This window comes from Phalaenopsis equestris, unplaced genomic scaffold, assembly GCF_001263595.1.
Source record: "Phalaenopsis equestris unplaced genomic scaffold, ASM126359v1 Scaffold000632, whole genome shotgun sequence".
In the NCBI taxonomy this organism is placed as follows: domain Eukaryota; kingdom Viridiplantae; phylum Streptophyta; class Magnoliopsida; order Asparagales; family Orchidaceae; genus Phalaenopsis; species Phalaenopsis equestris.
The window spans coordinates 216,868-243,433 of NW_018165072.1; the positions used below are offsets into that span (position 1 = coordinate 216,868).

Here is a 26,566-nt window from a genome sequence, read left to right on the forward strand (position 1 = left end):
GGGGGGGGGGGGGGGGGGGGGGTATTTGGCTCCCCGAACTAAGAGTTGTTCAGTTATCTTTCCTAGTTCTACGAATCATGTTTCAGCTGGAAATGTTACGAGGGTTTCCTTTCTTTGGGATCCAGGTCACGCTTACCCTGCAGTCCATTTTGATGCTGCTACCATGAGTTCTCCGACCAAGAAGATCATAAGAGAAGCTTCCTAAGGAGAGGTTCCTGTTGGTTTCACGATTATCCTCGGTTGGCCACCCCAACCTGATCGACATAGCACCATTGCCTCGACCACCCACCTCGTGCTGACCAGCATAGCACCTCACCCCGACCTCACCCCCAACCCAGTTGATCGACCACTTTGGTTTGATCGACCGCCCCAACCTGGTTGACTTAGGTTTGACTAGATGCCCTGGCCCGATTGACCCGATCGTTTTGGTCCAATTGGCCACCCTGGCCTAATCGACTGACCACACTTGTCCGACCGACCTCGATGACCCGGTCAACTGATCACTCAAGTGCGGTCGGGCGCCACGACCCGGTTGAAGGATCACTTGCATAGTGTATGTTTCACATATGCATCGGTGTTTGTTTACTTGCTTGCATGGTACACTATACTCTCTATGTGCTTGTCATTTGCATATGTGGCTTGTTATTATTACGGCAGGTGTAATTCTTATCAGTGACATCCTATACCCTAGGTGACTGAACACAATACCTCTCATGCTACATGTCTTGCATGACATCTTGCATATTCATTTTTACATGCTTGAGTCGTAGTTTGAGTGTCAACACATACACTCACCTCACTTGTATGATTCTCTCCATTGAGACTCATCCCATCTTGGGCCGCTGCCTCCACGACACACCCAACCTTTAGGTCACCACCTCCACGACACACCTTTTTCTTTGGTTGATGCCTTCATGTCATGCTTACCCTTCCGGGTCGCTATCTCCACGACACAACCATACTTTGGGCTGCTGCCTCCATAACTCGCCCACACTTTAAATCACTGCCTCCATGACACACCCACCCTTTGGGCTACTGCCTCCACGACACACCCTTTCCTTGTGTCATTGCCTTTGCGACATGCTTACCCTTCTGGGTTACTACCTCCACGACACACCCACTCTTTGGGCCACTGCCTTTATGACATGCCCACCCTTAAGGGTCACTGCCTCCACGACAACCCATTCCTCAGGCCGTTGCCTTCAAGGCACACCCAACCTTTTGTGTCACTATCTCACCACACACCAATCTTTTGTGTCGCTGCCTCTATAGCATGCCTACGCCATTGGGTCAGTGCCTCCATGGCACACCCATCATTTGGGCCACTGTCTTTATGATATACTCACCTTTTCGGTTCACTACTTCCTTGGTATACTCACCCTTTGGACCCCTGCCTTTACGACACAACATTTTCTTGAGTCACTGCCTTAATGACACGCTCACCCTTTCAGGTCACCGCATCCATGACATACCCATTCCTCGGGTCGCTACCCCCACGACCTGCCCACCCTTCCGAGTCACTACCTCAATGGTGCACCCATCCTTTCGGCCACAACCTCCACGATATGCTCAATCTTTTAGGTCACTGTTTTCATGACACACCCGACCTTTGGGCCACTGCCTTCAAGACACACCCACCTTTGCAGGTCACTGCATGCATGGATAGTGAGCTAGACTCGATAGATGAGTGAACCCATGTTGGTCGCGATGCCTTAACTGAGAGCATTCCCCTGCAAAATAATTGTCATTTGATAGCCCTATGTTAATCGTCACTTTAAATGTAAGCATAAATCCTCAAATCAAGAGTATTTTTGAGCAATCCTCAATATATAATTCACTAAGTGAGATGCATTGAGAGCACTCTAGACCCTAAAACAGACGAACATAAATCACTAGTTTTTGGTAGTCTATATAGGTATTCTTTTATGAATATTGATCTAAGGTGCTTTCGTCCGATTTTGTTTTGGCGAACATACTTGACATATCATTGCGAGGTTTTCCACACATAGGCTCTTCATGTTCTTTATCTTATTTTTTTGTTTTTGTTATATGCTCATCATTTCTGATTCATCTGTTCTCCTCATCATTCGCACGATCTGGAAGAGAGACTTATTCATAAAAGGAAAGTATATGACGATGGACAAACTGATAACTCCTTTAAAATTAAAATAGAAAACGAAACACAAATAGAAACTCTAATGTGGTTTCGAGCTCCGGTAAAGTTCCGACAAAGTTCTGAGCTTCGGTGAAGTTACGGAGAGGCCCGCCCCGCGCTTCTCTAAAGAAGGAAGAAGCTCTCTTTTAGAAGGCGAGTCTGACAAGATTCCGCAATGTTTTGAGCTCCGATGAAGTTCTAGTGAAGCTTCGACGATCTTTCCACAAGCTAGGAAGAAGCTCCTTTTTAGCACAAGAGAAAAGAAACTTTGCTTCCTTGCTAGCCAAGCTCTTCCTCACAAAGATCTCCTCACGCACTCAAATGAAGTGATGGAAGAAGGGGAAGAAGATAAAGGAAGAAGGAGAAGAAAAGGACCAGCTCCGTAGCTCTTCCTTAAGATGAAGAGTCTTCCTCAAATATCTTTGCCTAAAGAGAATTTTTTGAAGGCACCTCCAAGATCTCCAAGGGAAGATGAAGCTCTCTCTTGTGCACTCTCAAGCTCTCCTTACCAACCCAACTCTGAAAATGAAGAGGAGATAGGTGAAATGAGGGGGCCAAGTGAGCTTAAACCATCCCCTCCCAAATTTACCCCCAAATTTGCCAAAAGTGTCCTTGCCACTTCACCCTAGAAGCCTCCAAAAGTGATATAATATCCTCCTTTACCCCCTCCTAATTTCCCCCAAAACAAAAAAAAAAGTCCTGATCATTTTGGCTCATTTAGCGATGCAACCGATCAAATTGATGTAAAAAAAAGTGAAAAATCCCAACCAGGAAGTGGACCGATGCCTAGGTGCCCAGTTTGACACCCTGGCTCGAGGCGTTAGTTAGGCGCCTCGACGCTACCCATGTGGCACACACTTTCCCGGGTCTTAGGAAAAGGTTGTTTTGTGCTATTTTGGGCACTTAGGCCCTCTGGACGGGCGCCTAGTTGTCATTCCTTACTAATATATTCAGGTGTACACAAATGACGAATGTGTCGACAGTGTGGAAATGGTGCATGCAAATGCAACACAAGTGGAAATGAGTATGTCATGGAGGTAGTGACCCCGAAGGTGGGTGTGAAGACGAGGTAGTGACCTGGATGATGGGTGTGTCGTGGAGACACTGATTCAGAGGGTGGGTGTGCTGTGGAGGCAGTGACCCGAAGGGGTGGGTAAGTCGTTGAGGCAGTGACCCGGAGGGTGGGTGTTTCGTAGAGACAATGATCCGAAGGATGGGTGTGTCATGGAGGCAGTGACCTGGAGAGTGGGTGTACCAAGGAGGCAGTTGCCTTGTGGGTAGGTGTGTCGTTGAGGCAGTGACCCAGAGGGAAACTTACGACAGTCTGATGTGGTGTCGTATGAAGAGAATGTGAAGTAATTTTTAATAGGGAGAATTACACACCGGGTAGGCTTGATGCGCAAGTCGTCCTCAAATATGGCATGTGGATGTCTGGAATGAGTGTGTGTGGACAGTGACTCAAGAAAACTCAAACATGTAAGCCATGATAATGCAGGACGTCGTGCAAAGCAAACATGTGAGGGGATATTATTGTGAGTGTGAACACTAGTGACACAGGGCACCACGGCGTGAAAATGTTACAAAACAAGTCTATCAAGTGTTGGCCAGCGAGGTGAAGGAGGAGCTCAACTAGGGAATAACCAAATCGAGAGAGGGAGAACCTCTGAGCTGCTTACCAGCAGGGAGGAGCAACACTAGTAAGGTGAGGCCGCCGGTGCGGAGAGATTGATGTTGAGGGGAGGTTGTTGACAATGATCGGGCCAAGAGGCGCCACACGAGAGAGGGTCAGCAAACCGTGAGGGTCGTCGGAGAGCAAGCCGATCAGGTCGATTGTCGTGCCGAAGAGCGTGGGCTTCAGATCGAGCTCAATATGCATGCAGCTTCGGTAGGAAGGAAGATCAGTGGTCTTCGACCACCAGCTGGAGCAACTGTGCTAGTGGGAAGTTCGTCGAGGTGTGATCGCCGGTGAAGAGACATGTCGGTGCATAAGGAGGGTGCGGTGAAGTGCAAGTTGAGAGATGGAGCGGTACTAGTGCATCACGTGAAGGAAAAACAGGATTTATTTATTTATTTATTTATTTGTTGTGTGCATGAGAAGGGGATTAAATCCCTTTCATTCCTTTATCATTTTTTTTAAAGTTAAGTAAATATGTTTTGATTTAAGCATTTTTTGGCTCGTGCACAAAACCCAGCAAAAAAGTGTCCTTCTTAGGCAAAATCAACGTTCTGGACGCGCTCGCACAGTCTGTTTCGTAATCTGGGGTCATCTCGACAAACTTGTCGATGGTTAAGCCAATTTGAGCTCATGTCGTGCACGGACGAGTGAACGAAATCTGTCATCCATTCGAAGCCGTCTGAATGACCATCTGACTGACTATGAAAGCTACAGTCCAGCAGAATTACCCTAAGAACATGCCCCTCTCAACATGCGTCAGATGGTCTCAAATGCGCTACGAGAATCAACCCATGCATTAAGCAATGTTCTATAGCGCTCGAGCAGACATCCTACACTCGCTACATCAAAAATTGATGCCGACGATGTGTTGGAGAATTCATGATGGTAGAGTAATGAATTACATCTTAGAATTATACGAGAATCTATCACACACTTAGATAATCAAAGTGATAAGTAGAGGTACTATAAATTTTTACATGAAAAAATTGGAAAGGAGAAAAAATCACTGAGCCTGAACCAGTAAGAACAATTTATTATAAATCAATGATTACACATATAGATCTTTGTATCACAGGTAAAAAGGGACTACAAAGTTCTTCAAGTTACAATATTCCTTGTACAATAGTCGGGAGTTGTAGTTGGGAATATTGCTGCAACTGTACACTGTTTTCGAGGTGCGTCGATGTTTCGCAACGTGTGCTCGGATTCTACAGTGCATATTGTGATTCTATAAAGATCTTCATTGCAAGGAGTAGGTGATGACTAACGGGTGATAATTGGCCGTGGTCAATGACTGCAGGAGTGGCCAACGTTCACTGGACCTTCAGTGTATAACACTGGGTTCAACTCCTCCTCCTCTAAGCTCCAATCTTGCACTTATTCAATGTCCAACCCCTCTCAAAGAAAGGATATGAATCTACTTATAATGTTTAAGAGAGACTTCTCTATAAATAAGGAAAAAAATTAGATCACTTTATTGAATGATCTAGATAGACTTATTTGATCAGATAGTGTTCTGTAGATATTTAAGTGTTTTAATGGTGTCGAAATTGAGTGGTATTAGGCATGTCGGTTTTTCTTACCGAGATGCTCGATTTGATTATAAGCTTGTTAAATTTGAAAATTATTTGACCTTTAAATTGGGCACCAAAAGCTTCCAAAAATAGCTTAATGGATAGACCTCGACTTTGATTTGATTCAGATTGAAACAATTTTGTTATCATTATGTTGGTCTCGTTGAGCTATCAATTTGACTGTAAGTTTGTTGAAATTAATGCTTCGGATAATCTTAGTTAAAATTTGAATGTTCTTTATTCAAAAATTATTCCGAAATTTATATTATACTTTGAGATTTATGATGGAAGATGAAAATTTCTTCAACAATAACATTTAAAATAAAAGATTCCGTTTTATGGAGTAGTTCATACTTCGTTTTGTTCATCTCCTCGATCCACTCTGCGTCTCGTCCTTCGATCTCCCATCTCGTCGATTTCCTTCCACGACATCATCCAACCGACACCGTTATGAAGCACAGTACCTTTCACTTCCTCTTCTCCCACTTCCCCATACTATTTTCCCTCCCGTTTCTCTCGCTTTCCCAGCTCCCCGGCCGTTGGGAGCTACTGCTCGAGAATGCCGGCATCGCATCGATGCACACCGCCGTCACCCGCTTCGGCACCGTCGTCCTCCTCGACCGCACCGACATCGGTCCTTCTCAACTCCACCTCCCCGCCGGTCACTGCCGCCACGACCCCAAAGACCGCTCTCTCCCCCGCCTAGACTGCACCGCTCACTCCGCTCTGTTCAACCCATCCACCCTCTCCCTCCTCCCCCTCTCAATCCTCTCCGATACCTGGTGCTCCTCCGGCCAATTTCTTCCTGACGGCACTCTCCTCCAAACCGGTGGCGACTTCGACGGCCTCCGCCGCATCCGTACCTTCTCCCCTTGCGCTCCTAACCTCCCCTGCGACTGGCGTGAACTCAAATCCCCTCTCCTCACCGTCGGTCGCTGGTACGCTACCGACCAAATCCTCCCAGACGGTTCCGTAGTAATCGTCGGCGGCCGCGCGTCTCCTTCCGTCGAATTCTACCCTCCGTCACGGCAATTACGCCTCTTTCCTTTCCTCGCCGCCGCTGAAGATTCCCAAATGGATAATCTTTATCCTTTCGTCCATCTCCTACCTGATGGCCACCTCTTCGTCTTCGCCAACTCCCGTGCCGTCCTCTACGACGTGTACGCCGGCACCGTTCTTCGCGAATATCCGCCAATCCCCGGCGGACCTCGAAGCTACCCTTCGGCCGGTTCCTCCGCGATGCTCGCCCTTGAACCCACCGGCGGTGGCTACTTGCACGCTGAAATAGTGGTCTGCGGTGGCGCTCAGTTCGGAGCTTTCCTCCATAGGGATACCGACGCACAGGCTGATACCTCCTGCGGCCGAATCACCGCAAGCGACCCAGAATCGATTTGGGTCATGGAAGAAATGCCGTATCCACGGATCATGGGGGATATGGTGATGCTTCCCACCGGTGATGTGCTTATTATCAACGGCGCGATGGCCGGTTCGCAGGGGTTCGAGATGGCTACCCAACCCTGCTTCTACCCGCTTCTTTACCGGCCAGATCAACCAATCGGACTCCGATTCATGACGCTGACCCCAACCACGATTCCCCGAATGTACCACTCCACCGCCAACCTTTTACCGGACGGTAGAGTGCTGATCGCTGGTAGTAACCCGCATTACTTCTACCGGTTCAATGTCGAGTTTTCGACAGAATTGAGGCTTGAAGCTTTTTCGCCGGAGTATTTGTCGCCGGACAGGAGAAATCTCCGGCCGGAAATTTTGGTGTCGCCGGAGAAGGTGGGGTATGGAGAAACGTTCAATGTGGAAGTGTCGGTGGAGTTGCCATTGGTAGGGATTGTAGAGGTGAATTTGGCGAGTGCGCCATTCTCGACGCACTCATTCTCGCAAGGGCAGAGATTGGTGAAACTAGTAGTGTCGGCTGCGGTGGAGTTGAGCGGTGATGAAGCAAGACATTTTTATCAAATTGGGTGCACGGCGCCACCGGATGGGAGGGTAGCGCCGCCGGGTTATTACATGGCTTTCGCCGTTAATCAAGGGGTGGCCAGTGAGGCCAAATGGGTACAGTTGTTGCTGTAGGAAGGACGGTGAAGATAATAAAATATGCTCGATGTGTAATTGGTGGTGGATGCAATAATTTAGAAGTTTTGGTTTGTTATGAGTTGTCTAAGATGATGCATTCCGGTATTATGCAATTATGAGAATGATTCTTTTGGTTATTATAAATGTTTTTAAGTTTTATTTTGTAGTGGAGGCCAAAAGGAGGGGCCTTACACTTGCTTCTTTGAACACTCACACTTTGCCAATTCTTGCTTTACTTCTACCTCTGAAAGTTGGCAGAACATTAAGTTTTATAATTAGAGGATTTAGGATAATTTGTGTGAGAATGAGCAAAGGTGGAAAAGGCTTTAAAAGAATATGGTTTTCATTCATAAATGACTGGGATAATAAAATCTTGCCCTTTAACATTAAGAATAATTGAATAAAAAAGATCAGAATTGATATAAAACTGGATGTTAACTCTGACAAATGTTAGTCCATAACCCATTGTAGTAAGTTGATCAACATCTAGTGGTATCCCAATTTTACTAGCGATTATAAAAATCCCGTTTTTAGACAAAAACAAAAGAGTGGAAGATTGATCCCGTTTTTAGACAAAAACAAAGAGTGGAAGATTGAGCTTGACTTGTATATGTACTTCTTAAATTCCTCAATTGGTTGAAAATCATGTGACCATTTCTTGAAGAGAAAGTGTCTACTATTTATATAACGAGGTCTCATAATAAAACAAACTTGAAATCTTCAGCATAAATGAAGTTGAAGAGAAAAAATCCTTAAAAAAAGATAGAAGATCCATAGTACCAACGAGTTTCTAAATTTATTTAATAGGTTGAAGAAGATTACCATAGAAAAGATATTTTCCCAATGCATATCCTACCAAATAAAGTTTCAAATGCTTGGATCTGTCTTCAGCTTTCATATCTGAGAAGAAAACTTTTTTTTTTTATATACACAAGAAATGCAAGAGAAAGCAAAGTTTGAAGAACTCGTGATCTTTGACGAAATCTATCATTTTTAGTTAAGGGAAGGATCGTCCCCAAGTAAAGATAGAGAAAAAGCCATAAAAAAGGGTAGAGGAAAAAAAGTCAGAGAGATCTATAGAGTATCTCCATGCCTTTGCTTTCTGACCCCACCCTTTTTTTTCCTCACGTACTTCAGGCCTACACGAAACCCTTCTTCGTTCTACTCACTTAAAAATTCAATTAATTGACTTAATGGTCATGGGCTGAATATGATAATCTTGAAAGTTCTAAAATCGATTAGTTTAGATGAAGGCTAAATGAATTTTTATTTATAAGTTAAGGGAATCAATGAAGATGATTCTTAGTTGTGTTTTAGGTCCGACAGTATGACGGAGTCAGAACTATTAACTTCTTTTTGTGGTTCTAATATATCAAGTTAAATTTATTTCCTAGGTTTAGCCTAAATCAGAGTGCAACATTTTATAATTATAATAAAAACTATCACATCAACTTGTAAAAAATAAAATGAACCTATAAGTGCAACACTACATTAAAACACTATCTTAAAAAGCTAATGATTAACTACATGACTATGACAACATATATATATATTTGGCATTTTCTTAAATTGAACCCCCACCTTAAAGAAGTCTATTCAAGGTGCTGAAGAAATGATTCATGAGATAAGCTAGTGAGAGCGACCGACAAGAGAAGAGTGACAAACACATGCATAGATAAACTATCTTTTCATATGTATTACAAATCTACCGAGGATTGTGAGTACGATCTAGGGGAATTGTCAATCATGCAATCGACGACTTGGGTGACTTTGATGGCTCAACTAGGCTATTTGAGGATATCCAGGGAATAGAAGGAAAAATAAATGTTTGTCATTTTCTTCTTCTTCTTCTCCTGCCCACATCATCATCATCAGTTTTATTTTATTACAATTAGGATAGGTAAATTTTAATCCTAATATTTATCTCGTCTATCTATGTATTCCTTTATATGATTATACAATATTTATATAAATGATCAAGCCAGTCTGTAGAGATCTTTAAAAGTGAGAAAAAAAAATGAATTTAAGTTAATCTTTAATGAATATTAATTATAAAATAATTATAAAAATGCTTCTTAAAGATTGAAAGGGATACGAAAGCAGCATTTAAACTTTCTTTTCAACTTTAGAGCTAACTAATGTACTTCAGATATTCTTAATTAAATTTCAAAATGCAATTATCATGATTTTTTTGTTTAATTCAATTGATTTTCTCAAATGATTATATTCATAATTAGGTGAAAACACAAATATAACTATGGAAGTTTATATTTAGCATTGATTATAGATATTATTTTATAAATAATAAGAACAATAATAAATTAAATTAAATTATTATATATGTGCATACTATATATATATACAATGTAACTTAAATGAAACCAAAATTTATATGTAGGCATCTTAAAAATAGTATTAAAGATTTTATAGAGCTACGCAAAATGACAATTCAGATTGGTGTTATCAAATAATTTATTATTGCTTTAGATAGTTATGAAACACATATTAGAGAAAAGAAAAACAAAGAATCTTTGATGACAAGTTGTGTTTAATTGATCATTGTAGTTATTTAATGTTTTTCTTTACCATTGCATCGAGTGATGATTCAGTAATGTTGAGTGCCGGAAAATTTATAGTGATAAAGTGATAATTTAACATCTTAGTTTGCATGAAGATTCATTACACACACACAGATAATAAAAAAATATCAAGAGGAGACACCATACTTTTTTTATGTAGAAAACTAATGTAGAAAACTAGGAAAAGCAAAAAAAAAAAAAACATGGAATCTAGCCTAGTTAAAGTAATACACTACTTGTTTACAAGTACATGTTTACTCTTCTCACAAATAAGAGAAGATGAAATTACAATGCTGATATTACAAATGTATAATAGTAGTTCAACCATAATGACTGCCATTGGGCTAAAACAAATGTATTGATCATGAATGTTATAATCTGTGGCTATCATAGCAATAGATGGCCACAGAGGCTGCAATTTAAAGCTGTAATAGTAGTATTCAACCACAAGAGAAGTAATTGGTTGGTACACATACAATAGTTGGCCATAAAGGTAATGGTTGAGAGCTGAAATATTGTCAGTTAGTTATAGAGTTCGTAGTTGGTTATTATGATAATGTCAATTGACCATATATGTTGTAGTTGGAAGTTTTAATAGTAGTAGTTAGTCATATATGTCATATTTGGCGACTTCAATATTATCATTTGAGTACAAATGCTGTAGTTGGTGACTAAAATAACATTAATAGATCACAGAGGCCATATATGGAATCTCTAATAGTAGTAGTTGACCACATAGACCATAATTGTTGGTTATAATAGCATCAATTTGCCACATAGACCATATTTGATGACAAACATAACGTCAATTGGTCATAGAGACAGTAGTTGGAATTTATATTCCTCACTATCCAGGACATTCTCTAGATTCAGATAACACAACGCATCAATCACCTCACATCGCCACATTTATTATAGTTTTCGTAACATCAATATTGACGGAACGTGCATCACTTGATGAATCAACTTTTCTGCCACAACAATTATTGTTTTCATGACAAACAATGTTGAAATCTCTTTCATCAAAAAAATTTCTCTAGAAGAATAATTATAAAAGAAAAAAATAAACAACAAAAAAATTTTACCTGAAAAAATATAAATTTTATTTTCTGAAATTTCCATTTTTTCTTTTTTTTTTCTCTTTTTTTTTTCCAGGTGTTTTTTTTTTAAATTTCCTTGCTGCTTTCCCTAATATCTGATTTTCCCGAAAAATTTGTTTCTTTTCCACAATCTCTCTTAAAGGAAAGATTGCCTTTTGCTTTTTACTCTTTACCGAAACTCCATGCGATTTCCTTTTTTTCTTTTTTATTTTTTGCTTAAAGACCTTCCCGAAAGTACTTCCTTCTAGGGCTGTCAAAACGGCTCGTTGTTCGCGAACAGCTCGTGTTCGACTCGTTAAGAAGCTCGTGTTCTGCTCGTTAATTTTGCTCGATAAGTTAACGAGCCGAACGCGAACTAAGATGTGTTCGTTCCTGTTCGGCTCGTTTTGGCTCGAAATACTACTCATCAAGTTTATATATATGTAAAGTAGTATTTTAAAAAAATCTAATTGACTACAAGGCTACAAAGATTTATAATCTATTAAAATATTGATTAAGAAAATAGAATAAAAATTATTAAATTAGATTCAAATGATGTTTTAATATAAATAATAATTTTTAAATCTTGCTCAAACCCTTATTGTCTTATGTCTTATGGCTACATGATTAGGATTGTTAAAAGAACTCTTTATTCCTGAATCTCTTTGTTCCTGAATAGCTCGTGTTCAGCTCGTTAAGCAAACGAGCCGAACACGAACACACTTTTTGAGCTCGAAATATAAACAAGCTGAACACGAGCTCTCGTGTTCGGCTCGTTTACACCCCTACTTCCTTCTTCCCAGAAAAAAAGATTTCATTTTTACCATTCTTATATTCCCTGAAACCAAGAACTGAGACGAAGCTTCCTTTTTAAAAAACTTTTTCGTAAGCTTTCTTAAGAAAAAAGTATTTTCCTTTTGTTTTCCCATACGCGCGATCCCTGTTCCACGCGAAAAATAGAAGTTTCTTTCTGTGAAGCTTTCCTCTTTCACTGTTATCCACGCGACACCTGCCGCTGGAAGTTTTCACGAAAAATAGAGGTTTTCACGCCGGATCTCGTCCGAGCCGCTGGACCTCGCCGGAACCACAGCCCGCAGCTCCGCCTGTCTCCGCCGGCTTGCCACTGGTCAGCCATTGGAACCGTTGCCAGAGGAAAGGCCACCAGATGGGCTTGAGCAGTGCCTCCGCTTGGACTATCGTCGGAGCTGCCAGAACAAAGCACGTCGGATCATGAGCTACCAAAAACATTGGCAACACAAGTCAGATTTGCTGTCGTCGACGTTGAATAATGCTTCGATCAAGATAAAAAAATTTTGATACTATTTGTTATGCAAAAATAATGTAGTTACGTAAAAATTCACATAACAACAATAAAACACAAGATTTACTTAGTTTGACATTATGTTGACTCACCTACTTTCATGGGGAGTAAGATTTAACTAGCACTAGATGACAGAAAGAAAAAAAGGACTAGGGGTTACAACTCACAGTTCTCACCATACACTTCTCGTATGCCCCTAGCCTCTTTCATAGAGGACTACGGGATACAAGTAAATAAAACTAAAAAATAAAATTACTTATAATTATAATAAAAGCCAAAAAAATACAAAAGTAACTTTGTCCAACTTATTACGAGAGAATAGTGCACTCCTATACTTAAAAATGTAGTAAAATATATTGATTGAGCGTTCCGTAGTTTTCTCCCTTTCCATAGTTTTCTCCCTTTCCAGAGTTTATCAAGATAAAAAATCGCGGTATCTTTTACTGCTACTCATTGTTATATGTGTGTAAATTAGATCTTCGTGTAATGCTAAGAAGTTAAATTATTGCTCTAATATAAACTGTTGTGGTGAATTTTTTGGCAGGCATGACATGTTTTTTGGAACACAAATAATATTTCTTTTCCTGATTTTTTTTATTAATTAAAAGAGATGATAGGTTTAAATGAAATTAGTATAATGTCAATTGGCTTGGTTTTGCGTCCACAAATTCGTGGAAAAGTCAAATGAGGCAGAAATAGTAGCACGCGGGTCAGATCTGGGATTTGGGCAGACCGAGCTTGATGTGGAAGAATTCATTGTGTTTTGACTAGTTAAAGCGAGCACGAGCCAAACTTGAACCTAATTTTTATTTGAAAACTCAAAGCCAGACCGACCCACAATAAATATAGAGCCGGGTCTGGCAGGCTCACGGGCCTGAAAAAAAAATAAAAATTTCTTTTGTTATTAATGTACAAAAAATAACAAATTGATCAAAAAAAGCAAAGGTATTCCATAAAAAAAAAAAAAAAACCTCAAATCTATCTGAAATTCAAGTATACCACATAATTCTCATGCATTTACATAAGGAACACCTAAGCTTTCTTATTTACACACATAACAATCAAATATTTATAACAATCAAATATTTAACATTTTAAAAAAAAAAAAGCACCACTTAGCAGCTGATACAGAGAAAACACCGACTTCATCCAAGCTGATACATAGAAAACACCACTAAGCAGCTGATACATATCTAACACCGACTTCCTCATTCCATCTCCTTCATCCAAGCTCGAAAAGCAGACACAACAATCTCTTCCCGGACTCTTCTTCAGTTCTTTCTTCACCTGCAATCCATGTCTTGGAGACATCCCCAATTACTAACCAGCTGATAAAGAGAAAACGTGAGAAGAAGGAAAGCAAAGTTTTCATGATGTTTAAAGCCATAGAACAAAAGAGGGTCACAAATCCCACTGGATCTAAAGAATAAAATCAGAAGATATAGCAAATACAAATGGTGACGGGCAAACATAACACTATAAAATACGCCTGTATATTAGTATATTTATTCTCCCCTAGCCATACTTAACTACAAATATCAAAAAAGTAAACACTCACTTCCGTTTGGGGCAGCTTATAGAGGTGCGGTGGCGGTATAGAATAGCTCTAGGGTGTTTGAAAAATGCGTTCAGCCTGGCATATACGTACTTCGAAAATTTTGTTAATAGGAGGCGAAGCTGGGAGGGAGCCGCGTTCAGCGTCTGCTTCGAACATTTACCGGTCTCGTTTCCATCGCCCTCGTCCTCGATCTCCACGCTCCCTTCTCTCCCTCGCTCTCGTCCTCGTCCCCGTTTCGGACCAGTAACTATGCTGTAGTTGGAATAGGGGCAAATGCGCTGGTAAAAGATTTTGCCTATATCTGATAGATCCGGAATGAAGTTGCCTTGAAAAAGGATTTTGCCTATATGAATCCTTTTTTCCCGGTTCGATAGTCTTGCTAGTTATTGATTGTTTGGATCTCTCGCTTGGTTACTTGACATTCTTGCTTGACTAATTAGGCATTTTGGCTTGGTTTTTCTGAGATCTTGTTTGGTTGCTCGGTATCCTTGTATGGTTGCTTATTTGGCTGCCGAGGTGTTATTTTCTTAAAAATTTTTTTTTTGGGTATCTCTGCTATAATATTTCAGATTTACCTGCAAGGTTAGGCATTTGTGTAGAGATTCTTGGGCTTCTGAGCTTTAATACACTTGCTAAGGATAATTTTTTTTAAGAAAACGACACTATATTTACTCCTTTAAGGGCTACAAAAATCATGCATTATATGCATGTGCTTTTATGTGCTTTAGCTAGGGTATCTTTTAAGCTCAATAATTTAGCTAAAGGCTATGATCTTTTTGCTACATCATTTGATGCAGTAAGTTAGCTTTCATTTTCAATTAAATGGAGGAGAATCTTCTCATTAGAACTTATACGAACAAGGGGAAGAGACTGGTTTTGTTTAAATAATGAACTTCTTCTTTTGTTTTAAAGAAAAATGTGATAACATATGGCTGCTGCTCGTATGGATATGATGAGCTTGAAAAGAATGAGTTCTGGGTTTTATTATGCCAAGGAAGTGAGATATTGGAACTGAAACAATAAATAGAATGAATGGGTCATAAAAAAAGCTGTCGACTCTTGTGGAATTATTCTTGTTGTGAATGAGACATGACAAACCTTTTGGTCCATACCATGCCTTGTGGATTTACTATAGAGTGTGGGGCTAAAGCTGTCTGAATTGGGCATGTGAGGTGTGTATAGAGATATAAAAATGAAGAATTTTATGCTGTTTAAAATAAATAAAAAGTCTACTTCATCCACAATGAATCAATCATATCCATGTTGGCTTTTCTTTCTAAATCTCTCTTACCTTTCTTTCTAATATTCTAGTATATTTGTATAAATTTTGTGTTTATGACATGGGTTTCATCTATTTATCTCAAGTATTATGCTTTACTAAATGCAGCTTGGGCTCATTCCTTCAGAGCCTTTATGCCTAGCTTGGTTTGAAGGATTTACAAGCACAAAATGATAATGAAAATGACAAAAGGAATTGAACATAAACTTCTTTATTCTTTTATCCAAACTACAATGGTGCATTTTCCACTTTTTATCCGACATTATTTATTACTATCAATGCCAAATATGTCTATGTTTACTTTCCTTATCTTACTTTTGTTTTCTGGTAAAAAAAAGGGGTTGTTCTGTGCATCTTGTCTTTTAATATCATTACAAGAATGATTCTTATACTGTCTATTTGTCAAACACGTTACTCACGTCGCGTCAGCCTCATAGCAGTATGAGACAGTTCTCATTTTAGTTGTATTTGTCTTTATTGAATATTTTAATTGAATATTTTAATATTTCTCATTGTAGTTGTATTTGTCTTTATTATTTTTTTATTTTTATGATACTCACGAGAGTGTGAGAACTGTATGTCATTTTTTGAAACTGATATGTGATGCTTTTATGCTTCTGCACTGTATGCTTCTATACTACCAATAAACTATTCAAAATAAGTTGCCCCAAACAGTTTTATCAGACAGGGGCAGGAAGGTCATTTATACAGCTATAACTACCAATAAACTATTCTGATTAAGCTGCCCCAAACAACAAACTAGCTTATTATGATAATCTGCAAATTATCATATTATAAGAATAATCTGTTTAGAATAATCTGTTTATCAGAGATTATAAATAATTAACAACTGCCCCAAACAGACCCTTAGTCAAAATATTTCAAATAGCAGCTAGTCAGATAACATGTAAATCGGGCTTGAGTCTCCGCCTCCGGGTTCGAAAGAGCAGGAAAATCCGCCGACTGGGGATGCACAGCGGGAACACCGGTCAGCCGGTGCCGTTCATTTAGGGCAAATAGGCTGCTTCGAGAGTAGTAATGAGAGACGACTTTGAGACTAAAGTGAGTAGGGCAAAGAGATATGAGAAGTGCGAAATATGCGGATAGATTTGAGATATACATACGAGACTAGATCAAGAGAGCATATTGCATCTGTTTTTCGGACGTAGATTGTGTCCGGACATCGGCTACGACATCGGAGGCTGACCCATAAAATTTTATATTTTTACACAAAGCTCCTTCATATCGGGCTTATCCAAGCCCGTTGGGCCACCTACTGAATACCACGCCTAAGGCGAGCTATTACTCTTTCTAATTTGACCATTGATGGGATTTGAGGATTCAGTCAATATAAACATAGTCGGATGCTTGCCAAATTCAGACTTTGGAACTGACTTAAGTACGATATTGAATACTTCAATGTAAGCAAAACCAGTTTATAACTGAAAAATTTTATAATTAGATTAATTACGTCATCCTAAAACTCATATTCAATACAGCAATCATTTGTGTTGAACTAACCCGCTCGTTACTCAACTAGAATGCAGACCGGTCAAGGCCTCGTTCGAAAGCTTTTTAAATTGCTTTCAATTTTAGTGAAGGTGTTTCTTTTTTTTTTTTTTAATTGTTCATTTTTAAGTCCGTATGATTTGAATACTCTCTTAAAATAACTTCTTATAAAATACTGTATAAGAAATTTTTTTATAATTAGATTTCATTTTTTTTTTTTAAGATCATTAGGGGCTTGATTGACACGGTATTTACATTGAAGAAATTTCGATGAAAACCAACGATCCAAAAAACTCAATTAAAACTTACAATCCAGAACACCTTAAGAGGCGTAGGTGAACCGGAACGGAGGAACGGAGCTCCTTGATTGCGATCGGAAAATGGAGAAAAATGACCTTCGGGCAACATTCGCTTGACATTTTATACAATACAACCGAGGCGTATCCGTATCTCAAATGAGGCCTAATTTTACTAATTTCATTTTAAAAGCTGTTTTTTATTTTATACAAATTAAAAAAAAAATGGCTGAACGAAACAAAGCCTCAAGAGATCAGGTACTAAGCGCATGTACGAGGATTAATGAATAATTGACGGTCACGCCTAATTTTATTCACTTAAAAAGTAGAATAATCCTGAAAAACAGCCAAGTACTGTAAAAAGAAAAATAAGTATATAAATGAAGAAGATACAGAAGTAAGAAAAAAAAAGAAGAGTAAAACTCATTTTTTGCTTGCTCGTGGTGAAAGTGTTTTTTCACTTGCTTATAGTAACATTTTTTTATTAATTTGTTATCAAAAGTGTCCACGTGATAAAGTGATAAAAAATCATTACTACAAAAATTAAATAAAATTTCATTTAAAGTTTTTTTTCCTCAATAAAGCTTGTGAGTAAGAATATTAAAAAAATAAATGCATGTTAGTTTTAACGGATAAGTGACAAAAAAACACAATTATAAGTAGTAGAGATGTCTTAGCAACAAGAATATCATAAGTTTTAAGATCACAATAAATAATTTTTCACTGTGAAGGAAAATAAGAGAGAAAAACATTTGAACTAGAGTTATTTGCTCCAACTAATCCCGACAGGGTTATTATAAATAAAGTGATAAACCCTTTTATGCTCATAATGATCAAAGCTTTGCCAAAGATTGTTTTCGATATTCTCCTGAATGTGAATTTTATGAATAAGTTGTAAACAACAAAGGGGAGCAAAATTATTAGCATGTAGAGCTCAATTCCTATTAGAAATTACATCTTTAAGTTTAGTATGCAAGGGATAATTAAACAAAGTAAAAATTATGAGATGGAAATTTTCAAACAACAAAGTACCATCCAATCATAGATTAAAGAAGAAGAAATAGTAGATATTGTAATTTACATAAAAAGAAAGACAATATGTAAAACTCAAAGCTACTGTCAACAAATTTTTCTAAATGGTTGTAACATTAGAAAAATTCTTGTGTCAAAGAGAGTCACAACGCATGTAACGCCAATTTGAAAGATAAGAATTATAATCATGAAGCCTCCACATAAGTTGTCTTGCACATCACATTGATATTATCCAAGTTAGGGATATCGAAGCCACCAAAATCATTAGGAAGATAGGCGGTATTCCAAGCAATGGTATGTAATCTCTTCTCAATCGAGCTATGGTGCAAAAAATTGTTACTTAAAGTAGAGATTTCTTACATAACCTCCACATAAGTTGTCTTGCACATCACATTGATTTTTTTTTTTTTTTTTTTTTTTTTTTTTTTTTTTTTTTTTTTTTTTTTTTTTTTTCGGTATTCCAAGCAATGGTATGTAATCTCTACCGGGTCTTTTTTTTTCTACGAATATATATATATTCGTAAAGAGAGCTCCATATTATAATTTTAGTAAGTTACATATTAAATAAGCATTAAGTTTATCCATAATTTTATGACAATTACTAGCATTTAATGGATACTCCCAAAGAATCCCAAGGTAGCGCTTTATGCATGCTGAAAGCAACTAACAACATAGATTAGTTATTGCAAAGTGCAATCAACAAATTGAAAAAAAATAGTAGATTTGGAAGCATTTACACCAAGATTAGTGATCTTATTAAAGATGTTAAGCATAGAAATTTGGCAAGTCACCTATGCTTAGGGTGCATAGGTATTGATTAAACCAATTAAGGCTTCTTACTATATATCAAATGAGAAGATTTGCTTTCAACTTGGAGCTCATCCCAAAAACTCTCTCGATGTACAACTACTTTCATAGGCTACAACATAGGCAATTACATTGAGCTCATTTGTGTATGTTCTCTTAATAATCCTAGGTGAAACTGGTTAAAATGTTTTGTTATTTAACATGATAAATGATAAATCATTGTCATCTTCTTAGATATTTCTCCTTGATTATTTATCATGGACCATCAAATTCATATATGCTATAATACATACCACTGCTTATAAGGTTGTTGTATGCCATTGAAATACGTCTTCATTTATAATAAACCGACATGTTATTAAAAACCAACAAAGATATTAAACGTGCACTTTCGCACAACCAATGTAAGTACTTCAACATGCAATAATAATTATTAAAAATACTTTCTTATAAGATTAAATTATATGAATTTGCAATATTAGAAATAATAAAAGGCTGAGCTAAATTAAAGTAACAATCTTGTATTAAAAAAATAATTTTAATTTTAGGTCATCGAATAATGATATTACAAGAAATGGCATTTAAACTTTGCTTGTTATATTATTTGAATAAATTGAGGAGTGAAATTACATTGCCCTTGCTCACTTATAAATTATTATTTTTCCTTTTTGTTTGATGCCCATTGTGATGAAATTGCCCTTCTTTTAGAAGCTGCTTTTGGCCCTTAAATAAAATTTAATTATAGTATTTGCTACTTTAAATTTAGCATCAATAAAATTATTCATCCTAAACAAGAACAAATATTACGTGCGGCAACCATACTTTCGGACGATGGTTCAAGCGGGCTGCCGTGCAATACACTGAGTGGTGGCCGCATTCGGATCATTGTCTGGATGTGTGATCTAGGGCTGTCAAATAAGGTCGTTGTTCGCGAATAGCTCGTGTTCGGCTTGTTCGTTAAGTAGACGAGTCGAACACGAACAAATATTTAAAGTTCAAATTATAAACGAGCCGAACACGAATAGCTCTTTGTTCGCTCGTGTTCGGCTCGTTTTAGCTCGAAATAAAAAAAAATTATATAATTATTTATATAATAATATATTACATATATTATTTATATAATAATATATTATATATATTATATCTAAGTTTAAATTGTAACACCTCGTGTGATAATGTCGTGTGATAATGTGGTTACTATCCTTTTTTGCATACATTCGGTCCAGGTTTGAATTCAACACTTTGCATCTATTTTTTTCAATTTAATTTAAACAAGTTAATTTCGAGCCGAACACAAACATGAATATTTAAATCGACCCAAACACGAACACTGTTCAAGAGCCGATTTCAAACGAGAGCAATTTCGAACATGCCGAACACGAGCTAAACCTGAGCTCCTTCAACCTCAGCTCGTTTCCAGCCCTAGTGTGGCCTGCCTCACATAAAACTTTACCCCTAGGAAAAAGAAACAAATTTGGCTTTTGAAAAAAATTACTTCTAATAATAATGCTATCGCACTGAAAATGAACATAAAATTCATTTAATCTTAAAATGACAATTTGACCGAGTTATCTTTATTAGAATAAAAAAATCAATTTTTATTTTTAAATTTCTTTTAAGAATAGCATATTCTATAAATATTCAATGAACTTATACGTCATAATTTTTTTTCAAAATAAATAAACAAATATAAATCTTCATCACGCTTTTTCGATGACAATATCATCATATCATAACCTCTCTTTTTTTCCCTGATGCCACAAAAAATTCCTTTTGAAATTTCTCGAACTAGTTATTGTCCGCGACTCGGTAAGCTCTGGTACCTTTAACCAGACTAGGCGCGTTCTTCTTGTTGAAATTTAAGAGTTGAAGCCGTCTTTATGGATAGCCTGAATCAGTAACTGTTCGTTATTAAATATCAGAAAAGTCCAATTTTATATGCTAATATCACTCTTTAAATACCTCAAGTTCTTACTTCCAAGCAAATCAAACTAAGAACCTCTCTCTCTCTCTCCTGCATCAAATAAGTTAATCATGGCCTGCAACTTTGTCCCTCGTTACTTTCTCCTCTTTTCAGTAGCACTAATTTTAATGACAAATCTCATAGCCCATGCCAACACCACCCAGCTTGATAAAAAGGTATGTATTTAATTTTAATTCTTGTTTAACCACGCAAGTTTATATCTCTAATTACTGTTTTAATCTTTACTAGCGAAGTTAAAAGAGATTAAAACTTATTTTGCAGGCGTACATCATCTACATGGGGGAGTTAGAAAATAGGGTGTCAGTACAATCACTTCATGAAAATTTGCTGGGCCAAGTAATCACCAGGTAATTAGCATGGGGACATTGAACCGTTTGTTTCAGAGCAACTAATAAATTTAGGCGGTTTTTAGTAGCATATTATTTATAAGATTTTATGTTGAATTTAATTTAAATCCTGATAACTATTAAAAAAAAAAAATTAAATCTAATGCTTCTTTAAATTCAATTTTCTCTCGTTCCATCTGATTCTTCTCAAATTATGAGAGCTGAATAATGCTCTTTGAAAAAAAAAGAAGTGTAAATCCGGATTTAGTAAATCCGAGTGCAAGCTAGATTTATTCTATCATCTTATGTAATCTTTTTCCATTTGATAAATCCAAATTTATCACATTTGATAAATACTATATAACGAAAGTGCAGTCGAACACGGCCTTAGATTAGATTTATCCATTATTGATTCGTGCTAGAAAATTAGTGGTAGTAGAGTAGCGGATTATCTTGTACGAAGATTCAAAACACACTCAGAAAAGAGAAAACAATTAATAATGACATAAAAAGTTTTTACGTTGAAAAATCGGAAAGGAAAAACAACAAGGTCTTGACCCAATTGAAGAGTTCAATTACAAAAAAAAAAAAAAGATTACAGTTCCATCCAAATGTCTCATATAAAACATGAAGTCGGAATTGAGTGATCTTGGGCTCATTGGATTTGTCTTGTCAAGACGCTCGATTTGACTATAGATGACATTCGTTTGAACTTCCAAATGAGTCTAGAAAATTTTCAAAAGTGATTTAATGGCTTGATCTAGACTTGATTTGGTTCAGATTGTACTAATTTTGGTAACATTGAGTTCCTCTTGTTGAGCTAGTCAGTTTGATTGTAATTTTGTTGAAATCAAAATTTTGGATAACTTTTTATATATGCTTGAATATTTCATGCTCAAAAAGTTATATTGAGATTCATGTCATGCCTCGAAATTTTTACTGGATAATTAAAATTTGTTGGAGATATATCAATTAAATATCTAATGTCTGTGTATTTTTTATTATTATTATTTTCGGGACTAAATATCTATTTATTATAAACTACTGCTAATTTTTTTTATCATGCAACTGATGCAGCGACCTTGCATTAGAGCGCCTAATACATAGTTTTGGCAAAAGTTTTAATGGCTTCGCTGCGATGCTATCTGATGAAGAAGCAGACATTTTATCAGGTAAGCCTTATCCTCAATATTCACTAAAACCAATATGATAAATAATTTTCCTTACAAAAATTTTTTTTTTGTTTTCTCTCATTCTATTTATTTATTCTGTCCTAACAGACATGGACGAGGTAGTATCCGTGTTCCCCAGCCAAAAAAGAAAACTCCACACAACAAGATCATGGAGCTTCATGGGCTTCCCGTCGAGCTCTCCTCGCGGACCCTTCGAATCCGATGTAATTGTCGGAATGCTCGACACTGGAATCTGGCCGGAATCTGAAAGCCTTAACGATGCCGGATTCGGCCAGCCACCAAGCAAGTGGGCGGGCACCTGCGACTCCAATCACAATTTCACCTGCAACAAGTAAATTACTAATCATATATACATAGTTACATTAAATGCATTCCGTAACCCTGAAACTAATCATTAATCTAATCATACAGTAAGATTATCGGAGCTCGTTTCTACCATTTGGAAGGCAACATAAGCAAAGGCAATAGCCCTTCTCCTCGAGACACCGAAGGCCATGGGTCCCACACATCATCCACCGTGGCCGGTCGCTTAGTCGCAGATGCCAGCCTCTCCGGGCTTGCTGAAGGCACGGCACGTGGGGGCGTCCCCTCCGCAAGATTGGCAGTCTATAAGGTATGCTGGGACGGTGAGGGCTGCTCGGATGTCGACATACTTGCCGCCTTTGATGATGCAATTGCCGACGGAGTTGATATCATATCTATTTCGATTGGAGGATCTTACCCCAACAACTACTTCTCAAATAGTATAGCCATTGGATCGTTCCATGCGATGAAGAAGGGGATTCTGGTTTCTAGCTCGGCAGGGAACGATGGGCCAGGCAGATTTAGCTTGGAGAACTTTGCTCCGTGGATGATTTCGGTGGCGGCGAGCACCATTGACCGCAAGTTTGTGGTGCAGGTGAAGCTCGGTAATGGTCAAGTTTATAAGGTATTCCAGCTAATTGAGAAGAAAGCATCTGATAACGGATTTAAACCTATATTTATGCAGGATTTAAATTGAACCTGCCACTCAATCATTTTGAAAAAAAATAAATTTTTAGATTCGTTAAATTCGGATTCCGCCGATTTAAATTTTAAAATCTAAATCTATTAAATCCTAGGAATCAATAAATTTAACTTCATGAGTTTAAATTTATGATTACAAGATTCAATAAATCGGTTGTTCCAAATTTAATCTATTCAAGATTTGTCAAACAGCAGCTTAATGATCATCATATTAAAATCAATAGCTAAATTCAAGACAAATTAAATATTTTTGTAATTTTCTTCTTTTGATAAAAGGGAAAGGCGATAAACACTTATGGAAACAATGGTACGATGTACCCGCTCATATATGCCGCCAATGCACCCAACACAACCGCGGGCTTCTCCCAGTCGTCTTCTAGGTAAAATTTTTAGATCACAACCTTACAAGCTAAACATTTTCATGCATTTAACACAAGAATGAATGTAAATATTGAAGTCAAAATAATCACAATGATTTATGTTTACTAAAAATAATATATTTACAACACGATGCTTGCAGATACTGTGGCGAAGGGACATTGGATAGCAAGCTGCCAAAGGGAAAAGTGCTTATTTGTGACGGCATTAGCGACGGGAAGGGGGCCAAGCTAGCCGGTGCCATGGGAGCTATTATGGCAACAAATGATATGAATGATGCAGCCTACGAGTTTCAGCTGCCTGTCTCAGTATTGGGATCCAACGACACTGCTAAAATCCTTCTGTACGCCAACATGACTGAGTAAGTTCTCCAAATTATCTCTTTTCTTTAAGAAAATGTAGGATTTTTATATTCAATCCCTTCATTAATATTCATAAATTTGAGATATTTTATTTTTTCTTTTTTTCCGTAGGGACCCTGTGGCAAGCATTTCGTCAAGTGAAGAGGCGTTTGATGGGGCAGCTCCGTTTCTTTAAGAAAATGTAGGATTTTTATATTCAATCTCTTCATTAATATTCATAAAACTGAGATATTTTATTTTTTTCTTTTTTTTTTAGGGACCCTGTGGCAAGCATTTCATCAAGTGAAGAGGCGTTTGATGGGGCAGCTCCGTACGTAATATCTTTCTCCTCTCGAGGGCCAAATCCCATAACCCCTAATTTACTCAAGGTAACATGCTGTTTATTGTGATAAAGTTTAACGCTCAAGTTTTTCACGCATAGTTTAAAATCAAAGGCTACATGCATGCAAGGCTACCATTTAAGAATCCAAATAAGTGTTATCATTTTTGTTCGTTATTCAATTTTGTAACAAACTTGAGTCTTGAAACCGTCTTGATCAACTTTAAAATTTTATGTATGATCTAGATTTAGTAATTAAAATTTGTTGTGATGGTGACAAAATTGAACTTTTATAGAGCAAAATTAAACACACAAAGACATGTACATATGATCTTCTCCATGTCTATAAAGATTATATTCATCTTTGGAGCTTAGAAATCTTTCACAAAGTTATCCAACTGAGGCGGTGTTTAGTACGCTATCTTTAGGCGGATTTATGAAATGATTTAACATAAATCCACCAAACATTTGGCGCCTCCAAATTCCTGCCGTCGGCTAAATCCAGAAATTTCTCTGGCGTGTCGGTAATCCCTGATTTATTAAATCCAAACTCAAGGTGGATTTAATTTGTTAAATCTTAAAAACAAACGCCAAATATCTGTTATGACTTTAAACGGATATAATTGAAATAATATCAAAAACAAATTTGAATTTAACATTACTAAATTTAATAAAATTGGATTTTTTGAATTTAATAAATCCTACTCAACTTAAATTCAAGATGCAGCCCAACACCCCCAAACACTCTCTCTAAAAGTATTAAAAATTACTTACTAGCTAACGATCATCCATCTGCTAATCTAGTACATCATAAGCACAAAGTAACTTCTACTCCTTATTGATTAGAAATTTGATGAAAAAATTTTCATCCGTAAATCTAACTGTTTATGAGAATTTTAATGTGAATTGCATTTTTGGTACGTACACAGCCTGACTTGGCGGCACCAGGAGTGGACATTTTAGCAGCATGGTCTCCTTTAAATAAAAATAAACCTGGAGTACCCTACAACATAATATCTGGAACGTCCATGGCATGCCCACATGTATCCGGAGCAGCTGCCTACATTAAGTCGTTCAATCCAACTTGGTCTCCAGCTGCAATTAGATCTGCTCTCATGACCACAGGTGCTTCTCTCTTCTATATTGTGAAATGGGATAGTTAAAATTATAACATAAGAGAATTTTTAAACACACATTCATTAGTTCATACTTGATGGCCTCCCTAACCTATTCTTTCTTGCAGCCTATGCCATGAGCTCAACAAAGAACACTGACGCAGAATTTGCCTACGGCTCCGGTCATTTGAACCCCCTCGCAGCTTTGAATCCTGGCCTGGTGTATGATATAGAAGAGATTGACTACATTAAGTTCCTATGCGGTCTAGGCTACACCACAAAAAATCTCAGTCGCATCACAGGAGACTCGAGCAGTTGCACCTCAAAAATAAATGGAACTGTTTTTGATCTGAATTATCCAAGTTTTGCACTTTCTATTACGAAAGGAAAGCCTTTCTCAGCTACATATCATAGGACTGTCACCAATGCAGGAGGCACAAATTCAACTTATGAAGCCAGCGTAATTTCAGGTTCTGGCCTCAAGGTTAACGTTGAGCCATCAATCTTGTCATTTCAAAATTTTTGGGAGAAGAAATCTTTTGTGGTGAAGCTTGAAGGAGAAACCAATAAGACCATGATATCAGCTGCTTTAGTATGGAGTGATGGTGTGCACAAAGTCAGAAGTCCTATTGTTGTTTTCAATATCTCTCCAAATAAATAATTGTTCTGCCGGAAGAAGAAAGGTTCTTACATTTGGAAGCCAATGCAGTTATTTTTTATATTACATAACATATAGGAGAAAGTTGTATGCAATATTAATACTTTTGTGCGAGCACCTTAGTCTTTTTAATCGATAGCAGTGATGCTATTTATGTTTTGAGGAGTTTCATCTTCAAGGGTTCCTATTAGCATTCTTGATTATGAAGGGCTCCATATGAGAAATTCTACTAAAATATTTATTTGGCAAGAAATCTCCTTCAAAAGATAATAAA

The 26,566-nt window shown here is 37.5% G+C and overlaps 2 protein-coding genes across 2 annotated transcripts; both read left to right on the forward strand.

The window, feature by feature from the left end:
• Positions 1 to 5,741: 5,741 nt before the first annotated feature.
• LOC110030019 (aldehyde oxidase GLOX) lies at positions 5,742 to 7,612 on the forward strand. The gene has a single exon (XM_020732556.1). It carries the CDS (start codon positions 5,855 to 5,857, stop codon positions 7,487 to 7,489), a length of 1,635 nt encoding a protein of 544 aa, XP_020588215.1. The 5' UTR covers positions 5,742 to 5,854; the 3' UTR covers positions 7,490 to 7,612.
• A 13,294-nt stretch (positions 7,613 to 20,906) lies between these two features.
• LOC110030023 (cucumisin-like) lies at positions 20,907 to 26,325 on the forward strand. The gene is made up of 10 exons (XM_020732560.1): positions 20,907 to 21,091; positions 21,198 to 21,283; positions 22,340 to 22,434; positions 22,543 to 22,786; positions 22,867 to 23,383; positions 23,737 to 23,840; positions 23,981 to 24,199; positions 24,457 to 24,568; positions 25,449 to 25,644; positions 25,763 to 26,325. Exons 1-10 carry the CDS (start codon positions 20,987 to 20,989, stop codon positions 26,293 to 26,295), a joined length of 2,211 nt encoding a protein of 736 aa, XP_020588219.1. The 5' UTR covers positions 20,907 to 20,986; the 3' UTR covers positions 26,296 to 26,325.
• The last annotated feature ends 241 nt before the right edge of the window (positions 26,326 to 26,566 follow it).